Source organism: Pteronotus mesoamericanus, unplaced genomic scaffold, assembly GCF_021234165.1.
Source record: "Pteronotus mesoamericanus isolate MK-2021 breed Mesoamerican mustached bat unplaced genomic scaffold, CSHL_Meso_final scaffold_232, whole genome shotgun sequence".
Classification (NCBI taxonomy): Eukaryota; Metazoa; Chordata; class Mammalia; order Chiroptera; family Mormoopidae; genus Pteronotus; species Pteronotus mesoamericanus.
The window spans coordinates 14,331,202-14,347,936 of NW_026555311.1; the positions used below are offsets into that span (position 1 = coordinate 14,331,202).

Sequence of the window (16,735 nt, forward strand, 5' to 3'; positions counted from 1 at the left end):
CATCTGAATGAATGTCGCTTCTTTAATTCCTTGGTTGTTGAACCTCCATACAGCTCGATTCACTGGTGATTCTTAGGGATATTTGTTTTGTAGTCTAACAAATTTGTTTTGAATTTTTGCTGTGTTTGTTCAAGGTGAGCCGTGTTTACCTATGCCTCCATCTTGACTGGAAGTCCTTCTTTAAGATTTCTTATAAGCCATGTCTACTGACAACAAATTGCCTCAGTTTTCATCTGCCTAGGAAAGTCAATTCTCTTTCACTTTTAAAGGATAAAGTCACAGGATAGAGAATTCTAGATCAGAAGGGCATTTTCTCACAAAGTTTTAAATATTTTACTCCACTATCTTTTAGTCTGGATGGTTTCTGTGGAGAAATTGAATGCAATTCTTATCTTTGCTCCTCCATAGGTAAGATGTTTTCTCCCTCTGTCCTCTTTCAACTTTTTTCCCTTATATATGATGTTCTGTATTTTGAATATGTTATGCCTAAATGGAGGGGTTTTGTTTTGGGCATTTAACCTCATTAATATTCTGTGAGCTTCTTGGATCTGTGGTTTCCGCTCTGCCATTAATTCAAGAAAAGTCTCAGTCGTTATATTCCCACATATTGCTTCTGTTCCTTTCTCTTTCTTTTTCTGGTATTCCCATTATGTGTATCTTATACCTTCCCATGTTTCTTAGTTACTCTTTCCATTTATTTCAGTCTTTTTTCTCTGTGCTTTCCAGTTTAGGAAATTTTGATTAATATATCTTCAAGTTCATAGATTCTTTCCTCAGCTGTGTTTAGTCTACTAATGAGACCATCAAAAGCATTTTTAATTTCCTTTACTGTGACTTTATTTATTCATTTGTTTTAGCCTAAAGCAATCATTCATCTTTATTTTTTTAATTTATTTTTCATTATAGTTGACATACAATATTATATTAGTTTCAGGTGTAGAACATAGTGATTCAACATTAACATACCTTACAGAGTAATCACCACGGCAAATCTTGTAAACATTTGTCACTGTACATAGTTATTATGATTATTATTGACTTTATTCCCCATGCTTTGCAGTACATCCCCATGACTTATCTTCAAACTGGAAGTTTGTACTTTTTTTCTTTTTACTGAATTTATTGGTATGATACTGGTTAACAAAATTATACAGGTTTCAAGTGCAGAATTCCACAACACATCTGTACATCCATTACAGAGACTTTAATCTATAGCATTTCTTTTTGTTTCTTTCTTAGAATGTCCATGTCTCTGCTCAAATTATGCATCTTTCTTCCATGTTGTCAATTTTTTCCTTTAGTTCCTTTAACATATTAATAGCAGTTATTTAAAATTCTCAAATTTTTTAAAAAATGTTTATTGATTTTAGAAAAAGAGGAAAAGAGACACAGAGAGAGAGAGAGAGAGAGAGAGAGAGAAAACATTGATGTGCAAGACAAACATCGATTGGTTGCCTCCCATATGTGCCCCAGCTGGGGATGTAAGCTTTATGACCTAGGTATGTGCCCTGATCTGGAATCAAACCTTCAATCTTTTGGTATATGGGACAACCCACTCCAACCAACTGAGCCATACCAGCCTTGGCTAAATGTTTAGTATGCCAACATCCCTGCCATATAAGTCTGGTTCTAATGCTTGTTCTCATCAAACTGTGTGTTTGCCTTTCATTATGCCTTGTAACTTTTTGTTGAAAGGCAGACATGATATACTTACTGGGTATAAAAAGGTAGTTAATAGGCCTTTAGTAATGTATGTTAATTGTGGGAGAAGGGAAAACTTTCTATAGTCCTGTGATTAGTTCTCAGGCCGTTAGTGATTCTGTGCCTCCTGAGTTGGGAACTTCACAATTTCTTCTCAGTTTTTTCTCCCCACTCCCTCAGATGGTACAGGATTTCTAGAGGGCACTGGAGTTGAGTATTTCCCTTCCTTGATGTCAGGTAAACTCTAATAACACCTCAGTAGTTTAGGCTCTGGTACAATAGTCTCTTGAGGGCAGGCTTTGTTAAGAAGAACAAAATGCTGTGGCATATTTCAAAATGGTTTCTTTTCCCCTTCTCCTGCCAGAAGCAGAAGGGGAGTCTTCTCTAATTTTTACTAGGAGAACCTGGTAGAACTCCTAGAAGTAAAAGTCATAAAAGTGTGAAGCTTCCCCTCCCACCTGCCATATCCCCCACCTCCAAGCTCCTGAGTAGGTCCTTCTGGGATTTTTAGCTCTCAGACTTATCCACACTAAGCCTCCAGCAATTCATCAATAACACTTCACCTTTTCCAACCTCAATATTGGTTCCCCTAATGGTGGTTTCTCCTCCTGTAAGTTGTGAGCTGTCTCTCCAATTCTAGGCCAGGAGTTTGCCCTATCTTACTACTCTGACAGATTTAAGGAGAATTTCTGGTTTCTCAGTTTGCTCATCTTTTTACTCATTAAAATGGAAGGACAACTTCCAAATCCCTTACACAACAGACCAGAAACTAAAAGTCTTTTTTATTATTGTGGAAAGCCACAGCATGCAAGTGTTGCTTTCCGGAACATAGACATTACATCTGCTATAGAGAAAAGAAAATTAACTCTGCTAAAAAGCTTTTTCCCCCCACTAGATAAATGCTTGCTGCATTCCAAGCAGAAGTTCTATCATATATAGAGGCCTGGAATTAAGAAAGATAACAGTTCTTTTAGGGAAGTGTAATTGATCTGTTAAGTTTGAAGCCATACTTGTGTGGTAGAATAGCAGCGAACAAGGATGGAGACATAAGCAGGAACCAGGTTATGCAGGGCCTGGCTCGCCCAGCTACAAAGTTTGGATTTTATTCTGCACCCAGCCCTGAGGTCTTATAACCCACATCATCATTAAAGGTGAATGGAAATGGCATAGATTAATGTAGATTTGGCAAGATCACTAAGGGGACATTTATTTAGAAGTGCATTAGTTTCAGGGGCCTGGCAACAATTAAATCAACTCGAAGTCTTGTTCAGAAACCCTATGAGAAATTATGAGAGCTTGAATTAATGCAGCAGCTGTGGGGAAAAAGAGGAGGCACAAGATGTGAGAGGTATTTAGGGTTTGGTGACAGATTGAATGCAGGGGCTGAGGGAGGTGGTGAAACTGTGCTTGCCAGGTTTCTGGCTGGGACAAGTAGGTGGATGGTGGTACCACACAAAGACAGAAGGAAGGGTACCTTTTAGGAGAAAGAAGACAAAATGAGTTTTGGACAAATTGAGTTTCAGGTAACTGTGAGGTAACCTAATGGGACAGACATCTGGTGGGCAGTTGTATGCCCAAGCCTGAAGTTTACCCTGAGCCATCCTGATTCACACTCTGGAAGCTATCCTTATATGAATATAAGTTTAAAACCACGGTGTGAATGAGAGCAGAAATGAAGGGAAGAAGGATTTCGAACACAAATTTTGAAAGAGCCGACACTGAAGGTATGTTCTGAAGGAAAGAAGCCATGAAAAAGAGTGAGAAGTAGAGAATAGTCTGTCTGGTAGAGCTATTTTTAAAATATTCTACATTCACAACCGAAGTCTAAGAGTAAACTGACAACACTGCATTCTCCCTCTCTATGAACTCCAGTCTACTCTTAAACATATCAAACACATCCACATTCCTGAGACTTTTCACTCCTCACTTCTCACGAACTCCACTCCCCTGTCCTATCGATCACCAAAAATCCCCCTTTTCAGGAATAGCTGCAATAGGAACCTTGGAAGTTTCTCGAATAGGTCCCTCTTTCTTTGAGTTCCCTTTCTCATTCTCAGGGATCACTTTCCCCTCTCGATGGAGTATTTTGAAGGCTGCTTCTTACTCATCTTGCATCCTCAAGACGTAGCGCATACAGTGTATAGGAACACGGAGACTATGCAGTCCTCCCAGTTCCTCACATGCTTCTAGCGAAATTTCTGGTTCCTCACCTTCCCCATCTCTCGTTTGTAAATTAATCTACGCTGCCTCGGCTACAGTTGCACGGGGAACCCTCCCCTGACACAAACGGTTTTTTGCAGCCAGGCCTCAGAATGGCCACAAAGCCCCCACTCTCCACCCTCGACCGCACCCCCTCCACCCTCCGGGCTGCCGCCCACTAGTACCGCTGGAGTGCGCGGCAGCACCGGACCCCTGCGACCCCGCGCAAACCCCGCCTCCACGCCCGGGCCGGTGCGGGAGGAGTCCTAAGGCACCCGGCGACGCTCCACCCACGCCGCAACCGCGCCACTCCCCCTGCGTAAGGCACTGGGCCTGCCCCGGATTCCCGCCCCTCGCTGAGCAGACGCGGAGGGCATGGCGAACCAGGTACTACAGGCCAAACTGCGGGCCCGGGTCCGGGTCCGGGCCCGGGATAGGGGGGAGAGAAAGCCAGAAAGCCTAGGGTGGAACCAGACCGCTGGATGCCCGAGCTGAAGCGGAGCCTCAGAAGAACGGTTCAATAAGGAAGGAAGCTTTGTTTGGGCTCCGTACTTGGGAGGCTTTTGCTGCTTCTGGGCGGCCGCAGTGGGGTGGGGAGATCCGGAGAGTGGCCAGGAAGAGTGGCCGGGATGGTCGGTGCTATTCTGGTGGAAATGGCTCAGGAAGGGCCACGGTTTGCCTATGCAAAAATGATTACAGCAGGTTCTTTTGTTCAAGGTTATTTCTTGAATAAAGTTGACGAGATGCCGTAGGAACGTAACTTCCGTTTATATTCATTCGCCTATGGTAAAATTGGTTTCCTTATCCCTCATTTGGCATAAAGTTGCAGAACCTATCCAGGACTTACTGTAACTTACCCAGGGTCATACTTGCGAGTGGCTAACCTTTGACCAGAGCCTGTGCTTCTAACCTCTAGGTTACTTGTGTTTCATGATACTAATTCAAAATTGAGCCATTGTTATCCTAGTCAGGCCGGGGGTGTAAAACTTCTATTATGGATGAACTATTTAGTCTTGTTGCTTCAGGTCCCTAGTGTACATGACCTCATTGTCAGTGTTCTGAATTTGTCTTTTGCCATTTATGGTACATTAAGGTGAAAAAGGATTCCAGCGCAGTGTCTGAATTTTTTGTACTATCAGATTCAATATCTACATTTTAATTTTAAAAGCAAAATTTCTGGCTTCAGCAATTGACACAAGCCACTCATCTGTCTATATCATTGATGTACTGCAAGACTTTCTAAAACATGCAGTCCCTGGCACTTTAGTCAGGGGCACTGTCCTCTTTTCCTTTAAATTGAAAAATTAAAAAAAAAAAAAAAAAACGATGACAACCAATACAATAGCCGTCCAATGTGAATGAATCGAAATTATACCTATTTTTGCTCTGGCTGGGTAGTTCATTTGGTTAGAGCGTCCACCCAATATGCTAAGATTGCAGGTTTGATCCCCCATTAAGGCACATACAAGAATCAAACAATGTACACATAAATAAGTGTAACATCAAATCGATGTTTCTATCAGTCTCTCTCCCTCCCTTCCCCCTCCCACTTCCCCCATCTGCCCCGTCCTCCTTATGTCTGTTTTTTTTAAATATACCTATTTTTTTGTAAGATTGGCCAAAAATATATATTTTTTGGTGTGTTGCAGAATTTTAGCAATTAATGTATGTGTGCCATGAGATGAAAAATGTTGAAAATCACTGCGCTATATAGTTCAACTCTTCTTTCACTTATTGTTTTACTGCTCCTTCGCTCATTGTTTTAATGACTATTAACTTATTTTTGCAAAGCTTCCGTGTGCCAAATGGTGTATTAAGGGCTTCATATTCACTCTTACTCACTCTTCACAATCACCTTGTAAGTAGGTGTTTTATCATAATTTGTAACTCTTCCTTCTTCGTTATCCCCGTTAAAAAAGTGATTCTTTCTCAAACTCACCAGCCAAAGTTACACTCTTTCTCCACTTGCTGCATTCTGTAGCACTGTGTGCCTGTCCCTTTAAATCACACTTTTTGTAATTATTGACTTTCCAGCCTCCTGTAAACCCAGTGGTTTTCAACCTTTATTCTGTCAACTGGTTTCGTAACCACTATATAAACTGCTTAAAACCTTCCTCATTACACTTGATTCTCTGGCAATGGAGGGGACGTATTGACTAGAATCTCGTAAGGCAACACTATACTACAGAAATATACAACTCACGTAATTTTAACTTTTCCATTAGCCATATTAAAATGGCATTAAAATTATATCCAGTATATTCAAAATACTATCTCAACATGTGATCAATATTTTTAAAATACTGAAATATTCTTACCTGTTTTGTACTAAGTCTTCAAAATTTGAGTGTATTTTACACTGACAGCTTAACTCGGTTCAGACTGGCCATTTTTCAAGTTAGCGCAGGTGGCAAGTGTATACTGTATTGGATGGCACAGTTAAAAGGATGGGTATAGTTTTTTAAAGCTCCCGCATTCTGATACTCCTTACACTCCTTCCCATCCAGCAGGTTTGTACCACACCAATGTTACTTGCACCAGCTGGAGCAAAAGAATTTCTTAGGGCACATGTGAAGCATTCAGATTCCTTGGGCTCTATGCCAGACCTACAGAATCAGATCCTCTTGGAACCTCTATCCTTAACCTGTTTCTTCTTATGCATTGTAGAGGGTCATTAAATATTAGATGAATAAAACTTCTCAACCAAAAGAGGTTTCTTTACATCTGACCATGTAGTCATCTAATGAAATCTTTTAATGACATTTATATGAAATCTAAAAACATGCAAAACCATTCTCCATATCACTTAAAGGAACATGTTTCTTTGTGAATATGTGATCAGTATTCATCAGTATCTAAATTAACAAATAAGCAGTTCATTATTAGTTCAGGTGAATAAACAACTTGCTTTTCCCCCTCCCCCACATTTCAGGTGATCAGGTGCAAGGCTGCAGTTGCCTGGGAGGCTGGAAAGCCTCTCTCCATAGAGGAGGTAGAGGTGGCACCCCCAAAGGCTCATGAAGTTCGGATTAAGGTAATGTCACATCTAAGGTCATGGAAAAGAAGACTTAAAATTAGGTCTCTGGATAAATGAATACTCTGAGCTCTGCAGAGGGTAAATCCCAAAGGAGAGTGTGGAGAGCTGGGTATTGAAAGTCATCCAACCTCAGAATTGCAACATCCTCCTCGGACTTTGTCCCTGTCACCTTTGCAGCGCTCCCCTCAATCTCTTAGCTCTGACGTTGGGCTGAGCAGCCCTCCCCAGGGATCACTGGATCAGCGCAGTTTAGTTATGTGGCCTGCGTTTCAGGTGACTGTAGGATGTTCCTCTTTCTGCTGATCCTGTAACTTAAAATGTATGGTGATAACATTAGAAATGAAAGAAGAAGAAATTGCCTTCAGTTTTTGGTGGCGGAGACTGCAGACAGTTCTGGGAAGAGGCTCCTGATGAATAAGGATTCAGTGAGGTCAGCTTGATTAAATACTGACCCTTGCAGATAGGGTCTGAGGTCAGGGGATGCATTCATTACTCCAGTGCTGCTTAATCTCTGCTGTGGCAGAGAAAGGAAGTTATCCCAGGAGAGAGCCATATTGCATAAGGCAACCAGCTGAATGTTTTTAACATTCTACTCTGTCTTTGTTTTCATATAAAATTAATAGTTTAAATTAGTGACCATTGAATAAAACTGTCGTCTAGAAAAATCAGCTCTTTTTGCTGAAAAATAAACATCTGCTATCCCACCTCCAAATGCACAGCACCAATACACAAACTGGCTCATGCTCCCCAGGATTGCATACATTAGGTCAAGAAGCACAGAGCTAAAAAACTTTTTAGGGTCCTTTTCAGCCCAGACCCAGGAATCTGAAACCTTGTAATAGTTAAATTCAGAAATTAACCTGATTGTGATTTTTCCACTGAAAGAGAAAATGTCCTCACTGTACTGTATGGGGCACACTGAGTTTAGCCGTCTTCTCTGGGAAACTGCTAACAAACAGCAAAGAACGTTACCTTGCAAGTGGATAAGTAGGTGAGAAGCAGAAAAGCATAAACACGCTCTAAGACTTTTCCTTTCTGTGCGTGTTTAGTGGTTTGGAAAGATAACAGATACTTGAAAGTGAGAGAGATGGGTATAAAGAGCTTATATAAACAGAATTTGTATGTGTGTAGCTGCCAAAAGGGCATTGGTTCCAATAAAAACTGAGTTTTGGCGCACAGCAGCAGGCTGGCATGTTTCCGAAATAGTCCAGACTTTTTTGGAAATCGCATTTCGTAGCGGTCAGGAAGAGGCCAGTAGTGCGATGGCTTTGCATACAGGTGCCCTTCCTCTTCACACCTGAAGGCACAAGTGCCCATACAGTCACCTTAGTTACTCTGGCTAAAATGCACTGAGAAAGAGAATAGATGGACCATCTTTCATTGCATATATATATACACCAGTACCTCTGTGTACTACTTTAAAAAAAAACAGCTGACAATTCTAGTTGTTAAGATGCCATCTATTTGTACACACGTAACTGGTTTTAGAGAGGTTAGAATATGAAATAAATGTATCTCGGAATCAATGAAATGTGGTAGTTAAGTAGAAGTGCCTTTCCTTTGACCTCTGCCTCACTGTGAATTACGTGCACACACACTTAAACGCTCTCCATTTGAATACCCTGATAGATTATTGCCACCGCAGTTTGTCACACTGATGCCTATACCCTGAGTGGGGCTGACCCTGAAGGAAGTTTCCCAGTGATCCTGGGACACGAAGGTGCTGGAATTGTGGAAAGTGTTGGCGAAGGAGTTACTAAGCTGAAGGCAGGTAAGAGGGTATTTGAAACACTTACTTTACAATTTTGGCTTATTTCTATAGGGAACTAACATTTCTGATAAACTACATATTGTTTATTTATGAACAAGTTATCACCTAAGAAAGTTGTCAAGGCTGGTTTTATTACTCACCCAGGAGGCACAAAGAGGGGAAGGCAAAAGTAGGTTTACAATTTGTGTGGAAAATAATACAATAATTAATAATACAAGAATAAACTCTTGAATATTCACCAATAATAACACAAGAATATAAACTGTTTTACGTACTTACAACTGTAAACCTTCCTTTGCCCACTGTGTTTTTGATGGGTTTTTTCCTCTGATTTGCAGACTGCTGTTCATCTGGAACAATTAAAAACATTTCCAAAGCCAGTTTTGCCCAATTAAACAAGAATTTTTAAAAATGCATCATTGAGTCAATATTTTGAGGTCCATGACTCCTTGTTCTCCAGATACTGTTTTAAAAGTTTCCTTCAGAATTAATAAAAATTCTGAAGCTTGTAATTTTTGCAGCGTCGGGCAGTATCTGGATGATGTTAGGTAGGGGAAGTTCCAGCCTTGAAGTTGTTAACTTTCCAAAGCCGAATGAGCTGACAGGAATAGGAATTTGCAGGGGCTAATATATCCCTTGAGAAACAGATGCCACCTATTCAGGATAAAGTCTTTGCATTTATTTTCCAGGCGACACTGTCATCCCACTTTACATCCCTCAGTGTGGAGAATGCAAATTTTGTCTAAATCCTAAAACAAACCTTTGCCAGAAGATAAGGTTAGTATCTTTTTATTTTCTTCTTAAGTCAAGAGGTCATCTTAATAGTGATAATAAGTGTGTGGCAATTCATACAGCCCATTCTGCATGAACTACTTCATTCCATCTTTATAACAGCTTCAGTATCATCAGTAATTGCCCAGTTTTCACAGGTGAAAGTTAAGATTCAGAAATTATGTGGTTTGCTAAGTATCATCAGCTATTAAGAAAGAAAACTGAATTTTCTGAACTCACTCTCTTTCCATAACACTAGGCTAAATTTGCCAACATATGTAATAAGGAGGGACATGCTTATGAAGTTAAATGAAATCATTTTTATGTCCATTTTATTGTCCATGAAACCAAAGTAATAGAACTTACAAGCTAAGTGGGAAGACTACAAGGAATAACATAACCCCCTAACACAGCAAAGTTAGTGACTTTATTATAGTAAGGTAAAACAGCTCTTAAAGAACTACTTTGAGGCAGTTTATGATTTTCTTGTATGTTTCCTTTCTTGCGTTCTTTTTTATTGAGTTAGAACAAACATATAATAAAGCACTTAAAGTATACAAACTTTAAGTGTACAGCTGAATGAATTTTTATATATCTATACATACCTAATGGTTATAACCATCATCCAGATCAAGATAGAAGGCCTGGCCCTGGCCAATGTGGCTCAGTTGGTTGGAGCATCGTCCTCTAACCAAAGGGTGGTGGGTTCAACTCTTAGGGCACATACCTAGACTGAGGATCCAATCCCCTGTCTGGGTGCATGCAGGAGACAGCCAGTCGATGTTTCTCTCTCTTCCTTCTTCTCTCCCTTCTTCTGTCTCTAAAGCAGTGAAAAAATGTCCTTGGGTGAGAATTTTTTAAAAAAGAGTGCCCTTCCAACCCCCTACAAAGTCCTTCATGACCCTTCGAAGTTAACACCTGTCTTTCTCAAAGGTCACCAGTATAGTAATTTCTTTCACAGTGGAACTTCTTATAAATAGAGTTATGCATTATGTGCTCTTGTCTGGTTTCCTTCATACATAGTGTGTAGGAGATGTATACAAGTTGCTCTGTCATATTCCATTTAAGCACCACTAGAATTAAAACGCTGAGTCATAGGCTACACTCTTACCAGCAGTGCACAGAGATCCATTTGTTCTTGCATTTGTTTTCTAATGCCACTTGGAAAATTAGTTTATGTTTTTTGAAAACAAGATTCCATTTGTTTTATAACACATATCCAATTGCTTTTGGCAAAGCTAGAATAACAACAAAACTAGTTGGGTTCAAAGAGAGTTTCAAATAGCCTGAAAAATTTTTGTGGCACATCTGGAAATGGGCTTTCCATGACGGTCTGTAACCTTGTAGAGGGACAAGTCTTTTCACAGCTTAAAGTGTATCCTGCATCACCTTCGTTTGTGAACTCCTCTGGGAAGAAGTGACTACTCACTAAGGAAGGCTAAACAAACAAGTAGTTACATAACAACAGTTACTTATGGTAGACTTTTGTCACCTCTTTGCTCTGTGTTTCTGGTAATAGTTTTGTTTTTCTCCCAAAGGACATGTATTTACTCTTAAATACAGAGGCAATCCATTTCTCTTCATCTCTGTATTTGTTTATTCATATATATATTTCACAGCATTTGCCTATGAGTGTGCATCAAATTACTGTGTTTATTTTTATTAAAAATAACCAATATTTATTAAGCACCAGGTGCTAGGCACCATGGTAATGCTTTATAAAATACCTCATTTGATTTTTTAGCAATCTCTGCATTTCTAGTGAGCAAACTGAGGCACGAAGGTGAACTAACTTGGCCAAGATCACACAGTATTTGAACTCAACTGTGTCTAACTTTAGGGCTCATTCTCCTAAGCAAAACACTATATCACCTATATATGTAGAATATCAAAAATAATTTTTGTTACCTTAAATTATATTGGTTGCCTTTGTGACATTGTTCCCCCACCCCCACCTTCATTACTGTAACCAACTACACAAGCAAAAAACTAAGTGAAGTGAAAAAACAACTTGATTCCTTGAGGACTACTATACTTCTGAAAAAGTCCTGAAAGATCTAAGTTAGCCAGTTTGTCCACCTGTTTCCTCGACTGAATGGATCACTGTGTGTGGTCTCTGCTCATGTAGATGCTGGATTTGGCTTCATGCTTTGTGAAGTTATGTTTGGCCACAGAGTTCTAGGGTGGGATTTTAAAATAATTTCATCTGATCCATAAGTTGTACCTGGTCAAATTATTTTAATACTGATAATAAGATCCAGGATATTGAATGTTGGAAAAGATAGGTAGTGTTTAAATATCTTATAAGCTTCCCTAATAAGACACTGCTGAAAAATGCTAAATTATTAACACATACATTAAAATTGGACTTCGCACACTCCTCTATTTATTAGTCATTATGTTTAAAACTGGTTTCTTCTTACGGGTTCTGGGAAACCTAATTCTACCCTGCCTTTTTCCTTTTTTATTTTCTTTAGAGTCACTCAAGGAAAAGGATTAATGCCAGATGGCACTAGCAGATTTACTTGCAAAGGAAAGACGATTTTACATTACATGGGCACCAGCACATTCTCTGAATACACAGTTGTGGCTGAGATCTCTGTTGCTAAAATTGATCCTTTAGCACCTTTGGATAAAGTCTGCCTCCTGGGTTGTGGCATTTCGACTGGTTATGGAGCTGCTGTGAACACTGCCAAGGTGAGCGTTGGCCTGGCTTTTAGTTTGGCCTTCTAATTTGATACAGGAAGACTTTGCTGGAATAATGAAATCGTCCCAATCTTAAGAAACCTAGTGATTTGCCCTTACTGGTGTGGCTCATTGGGTTGGTTGTCGTTCTGCAAATTGGAACAGGAGCCAGTTTGATTCCTGGTCAGGGCATATGCCTAGGTTGCAGGCCGGGCCAGCAACAGGCAACCGATTAACTACCGGATGTTTCTCTTGCATGTCCATGTTTCTCTCCCTCTCTTCCCCACCCCTCACCCTTTCCCTAGCTCTAAAAAAATTTAAATAAAATCTAAGAAAGAAAAGAGAAGAAACCGAGTGATTTTCTTGACTCCTGTTGAAGGAGTACTCATTGACTGTCTTCTAACAGGTGGAGCCTGGCTCTACTTGTGCTGTCTTTGGCCTAGGAGGAGTTGGGTTGGCAGTTATCATGGGCTGTAAGTTGGCCGGCGCCTCCCAGATCATTGGTGTGGATATCAATAAAGATAAATTCGCAAAAGCCAAGGAGTTTGGAGCCTCTGAATGTATCAGCCCCCAGGACTTCAGTAAACCCATCCAGGAAGTGATCATTGAGAAGACTGATGGGGGAGTGGACTATTCCTTTGAGTGTATTGGTAATGTGCAGGTCATGGTAAGTATACTTGGCCCTTTTCTGTTCTCTTTCTCTCTGTGTGTGTATGTATAACTGCTTTTTTAATGCAGTTTTCTTAATTAAGATTTCTGATTGTTTTATTTTTGGAAAGGAAAAGCCTCTTGATAAGAATTATTCTCATAGAAGACAGGAAAAATAATGATTTGAACTACAAATGGGAAATGACACAAGAATGGCTTAGGGAAGGATTAAGAAAAATGTTCCTTTGCCTTTCAGTGTAGGTCAAATCTTAGAGGATATCTGCATAAATAAAAAGGTAAAATGATGCCATTGTAGACAGCATGAGCTTTGAAATTAGATTAAATTAGTGACCTTAAGCAGCGACTTGACTTCTCTAAACCTGAGATTCCCCATGTGTAAAATACAGACAGTAACAGCACCTACTTGACACAACGTAGACATTCAGCAAAAGTATTAGTATTATTTCTCTGCCTGCTTTTATTAAAATCTTCAGAATTTTGAGTTAGTATTTACTTTTCAAAAAGGACAGCAAGTAAAAGCCTTAAATTCTTTCAATTTGTGTTACCATTTAGCCAAGCTAGTAAACTTTTAAAGACCTGTAAAAATAAAATTTTTTAATAAAATTAGATATACTAAACATTCCATTTGATCATTTTGTTGCCACTTTTTTAGGAAGTTTTGTGAAACCATGCTCTCCCTGCAGAAGTTTCTAGGGAAGCTGATGTTCCCAGCAAAATGCACTGACTTCTGTGTTTGGTCCTATCTCTGCCTGCAGAGAGCAGCGCTGGAGGCCTGCCACAAAGGCTGGGGTGTCAGTGTGGTGGTGGGTGTAGCTGCTTCTGGTGAAGAAATCGCCACTCGTCCATTCCAGCTGGTAACAGGCCGCACATGGAAAGGCACCGCCTTTGGAGGTAATTTGTTGGATGGGATGAGGACATTTTCTCTCTTCCTTCCATTAGCAGTGTTTTAATTCCAGGACAGTGTTCTTGTCTTAACAATAATTTTCATCGGTTACTTTCTCATCCTGACTTGTTGCATACAAAGTTATTTTAATACAAGGGTTTCACATTCAATCAGTATTTTCCCCTGGAGCTGGGAAGGTGCTCAGCCTCTCCTGAAGCTCAATGCAACATTTTATACACTTAAAAAAATCAATACTGTGTTAATGAGGCTATAGTTGGGGGTAGGGCAGGCATGAGAAGTTGGTTGCAGGGTAAACAAACTATAGCATCATCCTTGCTTTACCACTTTGTGGAGGTTATAGGCATTTTTTATTCCTTTTTTCCAGAGAGTGCAGCCATCATTGGATATAATAATACCTTTGTCTGAATAGTACTGATTTCAGCAGTAACCAATACTAAATCTTAAACTGAAGATTTTAAATTAGACAAACCTTATAACAAAATTGAAAAGCTGCCAGACTGATAATTTTTCCTTTGTGTGATCCTAAGAAGTACTTGGTTTGTTTGGGGTTGCCTAAGTTTTGATAGTTGTTTTAAAAAACATATTCTCACTATCGTCTTAAGAAAAAGATCACATAACATGAGTTTTGAAGGCTCTGTGTTTAACAAGTATGTGTTAACATCCACTAGCTTATATCACACCAGATTTTTTGAGAAGTCAGAAGAAATGATTATTATAGTATGCTAAAATGAAGAGTTTGGCCAGAGTTTCCGTTCTTTATACTATAGAATTGGCTGTAGAAATGTCAAGCTGACTAAACCCTCCTTTCCAAATCCCTGGATATATGCTGAACTTGGGTGTCATAGAAGAGACTTTTAAAGCCACATGTGCATCTCAGAGAGATCATCTCAGGATCCATAGCTAGATTTGAAAGGGTTTCTAAACCTGGGTGACTGAGCCGGGGGGATGGCAGAAACCTCCTACTGAAGGCTCATCCTAACACAGTGCTGTTTGGGAAATAAGCTGGAGCATTGGGACCCTGTGGGTGTAGCTAAAATGTGACCCACAGGTGTAAATGGAAATGTTGGTCTAGAGTTGTAGTTGTTTCAGTTAACAGGAGCTTTAAAAGAGAAAGGAAAAGCCCTCACTTTGGTAGAGGATTATAAAGAGGGAGATCTGGGGAAGGCTTAAAGAAAGTTTGAATGACGGTCTGAAGCATCCCTGCTTTAAAAAGTAAGAAGGCTGCTTTGTTGATTTACTGCTTCTTTCAATAACAAGTAAAAAATTGAAGCTTTGATATTTTATTTTTCTCAGTTTTACAGTTTTCTATTCTGAGATGCCATCCCTATTCATTGTTGAATTTAAAACCATAGAAATAGTCATGTATCACATCAATATTTTTCTTCCTTGAGTTTCATTATAATTGAAATCTTGGCTGCTGTGGACCTAATAAATAATGCTTGTTCCAAGACTTAATAGATTTCTATCCTGGATAGGCTAAAAGTCTATTGAGACTTAATGGTATTTTACTGCAGAAAAAGGAAAACACTGAAAAGGCATTTACTTTTTTCTTAGCTAATGATGTGCATTAAGTTCCGTCTCATCTCTGTGCTAATTTTGAAGTTTTTCATTCATCTGTAATTTAAAAATTTACTCTTTTAAGATGTTTGTTTAACCCATGAAGTAACAAGCATGCTATAGAGACTTGTTGAAAAAAAATTAATGAATAGATGTTATGATTTGTTTTAGGATGGAAGAGTGTAGAAAGCATTCCTAAGTTGGTGTCCGAATATATGTCCAAAAAGATAAAAGTTGATGAATTTGTGACTCACAATCTGTCTTTTGACCAAATTAACAAAGCCTTTGAACTGTTGCATGCAGGAAAGAGGTAAGCTTCCTATTTAGTTATGTATTTTGGAATATAAGAATGATTTGAGGCATGTGGAAGAAGAAGAGTGGGGAAAAAAAAAAGAATAGAATTTTGCCCTGGCCAAGTGGCTTAGTTAGTCGTCCCATACACCAAAAGGTTGCAGGTCTGATCCCCAGTCAGGGTGCGAATCTAGGTTGTGGGTCCCATCCCCAGTCAGAGCATATAGAGGAAGGAACTGACTGGTGTTTCTCTCCCACATTGATGTTTCTCTGTCTCCTTCCCCCTTTCTTTCTCCAAAATCAATAAACATATCCTCATGTGAAAATTTTAAAAATACATAATTTTAATGTTCTTAAAAGAAAAGATACTGTTCAAAACCTGTTTACTGTTTCTTTCTCTTACAGCATCCGAACTGTTGTAAAGTTTTAAATTCAAAAGAAGAAAATATGTCTATCCTTATAACCAAGTCACGTGATCTTACTGGAGCAGCCAGACAAGCAAGGAGAAGCTCTTCCAAGCCCACAGTCTCTTAGACTTTTAGTAACTAGTCTAGGAAATAATGTTTTCTATATCATTAATATATCTCCAATGAGGGATAAGGCTAATACTGTCATAAATCTGTTTTCTGGACTCTTCCTTCACATGAATAGTTGCTAGCTCATTAAGGAATTTTTTAGTATAATAAAAGTTAATTTCTGCATAAGTGTTTATCTCTGTTATGCTGAATTTATTCTCACTGCTTTCTCCCCATTATCTTTATTGTTTGAAGGAAAGATGGAGGATCAGGGCAATTGTGAGTTTATGAACCTTGTCTGCTGCTGTCCTCAGTAACTTTGACATAACTTTTGAGAGTCTCCGGCCCATTTACTAAAGAACAGATTTCCCTAGCCATCAGTGGCAAAGTTAATCAAAACCCAAGTTGGCTTCTGTGATATTATCTTCTTGAGGGCAGGTACTATGACTTGTTCAAACTTATATACCCCCAGTTCCTAGTATGGTATCTAGCCCACAGTGAGCATTAAAATTCATTGTTGAAACTACCTTGTATACGTAGGTAAGTGTTTGTGCGTTGTTAGCTCTCTGAGCCATTTCAAGGTTATAAAAAGTATAGTTATTTATGTACTGAATATCCAAGTTTCCAGCACTTCC

At 39.3% G+C, this 16,735-nt stretch overlaps 1 protein-coding gene across 1 annotated transcript; it reads left to right on the forward strand.

Annotated features, from left to right (window-relative positions):
* Positions 1 to 4,197: 4,197 nt before the first annotated feature.
* LOC129085336 (alcohol dehydrogenase class-3) lies at positions 4,198 to 16,289 on the forward strand. The gene is made up of 9 exons (XM_054591702.1): positions 4,198 to 4,287; positions 6,833 to 6,934; positions 8,567 to 8,708; positions 9,398 to 9,485; positions 11,957 to 12,176; positions 12,571 to 12,831; positions 13,589 to 13,724; positions 15,466 to 15,604; positions 15,991 to 16,289. Exons 1-9 carry the CDS (start codon positions 4,276 to 4,278, stop codon positions 16,013 to 16,015), a joined length of 1,125 nt encoding a protein of 374 aa, XP_054447677.1. The 5' UTR covers positions 4,198 to 4,275; the 3' UTR covers positions 16,016 to 16,289.
* Positions 16,290 to 16,735: the final 446 nt, after the last annotated feature.

Bases quoted from the DNA above. Each gene is read 5' to 3' on its own strand.
- LOC129085336 (XM_054591702.1), top strand. The intron at 8,709-9,397 runs GTAAGAGGGTAT...TTTATTTTCCAG, and splicing joins AGTTACTAAGCTGAAGGCAG to GCGACACTGTCATCCCACTT. The intron at 13,725-15,465 runs GTAATTTGTTGG...GATTTGTTTTAG, and splicing joins GAAAGGCACCGCCTTTGGAG to GATGGAAGAGTGTAGAAAGC.